Source organism: Frankliniella occidentalis, unplaced genomic scaffold (genome assembly GCF_000697945.3).
Source record: "Frankliniella occidentalis isolate FOCC.00 unplaced genomic scaffold, Focc_3.1 Scaffold239, whole genome shotgun sequence".
In the NCBI taxonomy this organism is placed as follows: Eukaryota; Metazoa; Arthropoda; class Insecta; order Thysanoptera; family Thripidae; genus Frankliniella; species Frankliniella occidentalis.
In genome coordinates, this window is record NW_026267365.1 from 375,552 (window position 1) to 379,224 (window position 3,673).

General features: G+C 43.5%; 1 protein-coding gene across 1 annotated transcript in view; it reads left to right on the forward strand.

The window, feature by feature from the left end:
- Positions 1 to 960: 960 nt before the first annotated feature.
- The window catches only part of LOC113213364 (uncharacterized), a 41,486-nt gene continuing 38,773 nt past the window's right edge, over positions 961 to 3,673 (forward strand). The window contains exon 1 of the mRNA XM_052273015.1: positions 961 to 1,037. Within this exon, the coding sequence (XP_052128975.1) occupies positions 964 to 1,037 (74 nt within the window). The 5' untranslated portion in view covers positions 961 to 963. The remainder of the gene's footprint in view (positions 1,038 to 3,673) is intronic.

Here is a 3,673-nt window from a genome sequence, read left to right on the forward strand (position 1 = left end):
CAAAATACTTCGCAGCTCTGCAAAGCGAATGCTTTGTAGGAATTTAACAGTGAGGTGGAAAAATGTGCATAACCTTACCCGGTATTAAAATTCCGAACATGTATAAGAAAATTTTCATCATCTAGTAAATTTTCCTATGTAAGTTACAGAAAATATGCCTACCAGACACGTATCGGAATTTTCCCATACATTTATGGAGATTTTCCTATACACTATACACTCCGAACTTTTCTCATACACATCTCCCCAAATGGCAAATTTCCTTTGCATTTATAGGAATTTTCACATCCGGTACGATGTATAGGAAATTTCCTGTACATGCGTATGGTAGAATACCCAACATTTTTTACAGTGTGCTGAAGCGAATTAGATGACAGTTGAACAATATTCTATTGCATTTGGCTTCTTAACCAGCTTCCCTCTCCGAAAATAGCAACAAGTGTAAAATCAAGTGATAACTATATGAATCTGCTCCTCTGGTTTTAAGTCATAGGTACAAAGAAGCTAAGGATTCCCCCGCATGCAAAATGTGATGTCGAATCTCATATAGTTTCTGAAACTTTCTTCTTTCTTCCATATAATGCCCTACCTCAACGTTAACGTTGTCTACCCCCAATGGTTTTAAAATTATAAAAGTGTTGTTATTCATTTCCGTAGTACCGTGCGTAATGCATGTGACCTTAGTATGCTGCAACATTACGAACATACACCGAAGCTAAATAAAATTTGCCATTAAATGACCGATTTGTCTCGGTGTAATGCCGGCGTAATCCCCTCCACGTGCAGTACAATACCAAGTAGTAGGTATGAGTTATTTGATGGTGAAAACCCTGTCGGTTGCATTGCATCACAAGTGGATATAACGCAACAACCAAAATTCTCGCCATATCAGTAGCCGCCAGTGATACTAGGAATACGAGGATCCGCTGATAGTGGGCAGTATAAAGACGGGCTGTGGATCCGATGGTCCAGTTGCAGTCACGGTTCGGAGAGTTTTCACGTGGGTCCACTGAGTTGCGAAACAAAGGGAGCAAAAAGTAAGTACAAGTCACGAAGCGGCCAACAAAGGTCGACATGCAAAAAGTAATTAGTTACGTGAACTCAGGTATTGTGGACTTCCAATGCTCAGTGTACATATTTCTAAGATTTATTTTTCGGTCCTTTGTGCTCTTGCGGGAACGCTACTTAGCACAAGGGCAGACATACAGGGAAGGGGAATGTAGCAAAATGTCGAAAGTAATTATTGCAAAGATTTCCTAGCATTTTGCCCTACTTTAAGCACTAATTTCTTACTTTTTGATGGGTGCTCCTTTTTTCCAGTTTAAGAGACGAATTTGTTGTTCTGGCCATTTAAAAGGTCCTACTGCTTCTAATCGATGAAACATGGACCCAATAATGAGACAAAATCGTAATTTGAATGCGGCAGCGTCTGCTGTATACAGGAAACGAGAAAATATGCGTATTTTACCTAAAATCCATTTCGGGGGAGACACCCATGGGAAAGAATAAGACACCCAGCAAAAAATCCGTCAAGTCCACATTATTCAATGTGGCTTAAAAGGGCTTCGCGTGCTTGGTGTTGGGCTATGGATAGACAAACGCTGATACACATAGACGTATCTAGATGCTCAAATTATGCAGCTATACTCTGCAGCCGACAACTGCGAGCATACGCGTTGTCCTTTAGGGGGCGCAACGGTGGGCAAAGGTAATATTTGTCCCACGACTTTCACTCACATTTGTTTGATCTTAGAAAAATAAGGAGTATCCTGCTTCGCCCCCCTCCCCCCCTCGGTCGCCAGCTAGAGCCCAGCGGCCAACAACGAGACACAAGCTCATCTTCGGCCTACGAATTCCATTCAAGTTTTGTTCATCCTAGAAAAACAGGGAGTATGTAGTGAGCTCGAGTGAGCTACATATTTATCGCCATACGACATTAACTTTGCTACTCGTTCGGGTGAGAGGGAAGGGTCAGTTTATGGCGATAAAAGCGGAACCCGACACCCGCACAACGCTCAAATAGTCATAAAAGCCCCCCCCCCCCCCCTAATCCTGTCCCGCGCCGAGCCATGCACTGCCTCGCTGCCTCACCCGCCTGGCCGGTGGGGTAGATGCTGATGACTAAGCCCGAGGGGGTACGGGAAAATCTGGCCGGGAAACATCACGACGAGAGCTACAAGGAGGTCTACACTCAAGTCCGTTCAAAAGTACAGATTCTACATTTAAAAGAAGAAAAATTATTTATAAAAATATTTATACATAAAGCATAGTAATCTCTAAAATACTATAGGCTTTCGCGTTAGCGCTTTAGCCAACGCGAAGCCTAATAACATAGGGACCCATCTTCAGGAAAAACAAGAGATGCTGAAAAGAGATGTTCCACACGATAAGTTAACGGTTAAATATTCTATGTTAAACACCTGCAAGTGCACAACTACAGAGTCGAATACTTCAAAGTATTCAACTTGTAGTTACACACTTGGCTTATCAGTGTGTAAATCAAAAAGTCAGCTTTAACCATGGCTATGCTAATCGTGCTTTTCAGCTCAAATCGAATCGGATTCCATGAAATTTTCTCCGAATCGAATCGTTTAAAATTCGCACCCGAAGCGAATCGAATCTTCAGGGCTGCTCAAAGCCGGGGCGGTTCACAAGAGCTAGGATTCACAAGAGCTAGAGCGACAACAGCTAGGATCCACAGGATCTACGCGTCGCAAGAGCTAGTTCACAAGAGCTAGGCGACGCAAGAGCTAGAATCCACAAGACCTAGAGTTCACAAGAGCTGGAGGCAAATCGGCTTTTACCGTTAGCCGACTTTACTCAGCGGTGTGCGCGGGAGAGAGTGCGTAGATCGAGATATCTGCAACGCAGCCCCTGCTAGGCGTGCATCAGGGATTCCCGAGAACTATAATGCAATGTTTATGTTCTGCTGGTAGGTGGTATCTGTAGGGAAAAGTGGGGCACATTGGTCCGTTTTTTTTTTCTTTTAGCTCCCCACGCCGCATATGACGACCCAATTTTTTTTTTGTGTCAAGTCTTAGTTTGTACCTTGCTTTACCTAAGGAAACCGTCCGCAACATTTTGCCGACCATGCAGACTGAGAAAAACCGGAAACCCAATAGGCCTGCAAGTGGACCAATGTGCCCCGGCCCGGGGCCCATTGGTCCGACCTATGGGGCACATTGGGCCAAGCTGGGAAAAATGCCCAGCACCGTTATCCACGCCACTTAATGATGTGATAAGTGATACTCTGTGATGAAGGAAGTCTAATTTGTCAAAATAAGTGATATAAGGTAGGTACTTTGTACTCTTATATTTGTACGTCACAAAAGTGGGCTCTTTACAAATAAAATTCGGCTAACTAAATAGAAAAAGAGTCTTGTTCACAAATAACTAACCTAACCTAAAATTTGTCACAACAAACGGACTCTGTTAGACTGGCACAATGTGCCCCGTAAAAAAGCGGCCCAAACTACCTCGAGTGTAGCAAATCAATTCAAATGCTTCTAAAATGCAACTAGTTGTTTGTAACCCATTCAAAACTGGATTCAATAGACCATTTCAGGCGAGGTGATAAGAAGAAGAAAAGAATCAACAAACCGGAAAAGCACTGCCTTCTAATCGCCCCCCACCCTCCGTCCCTCTTCACCCCTCGCCCAACTGTTTCCTGTTT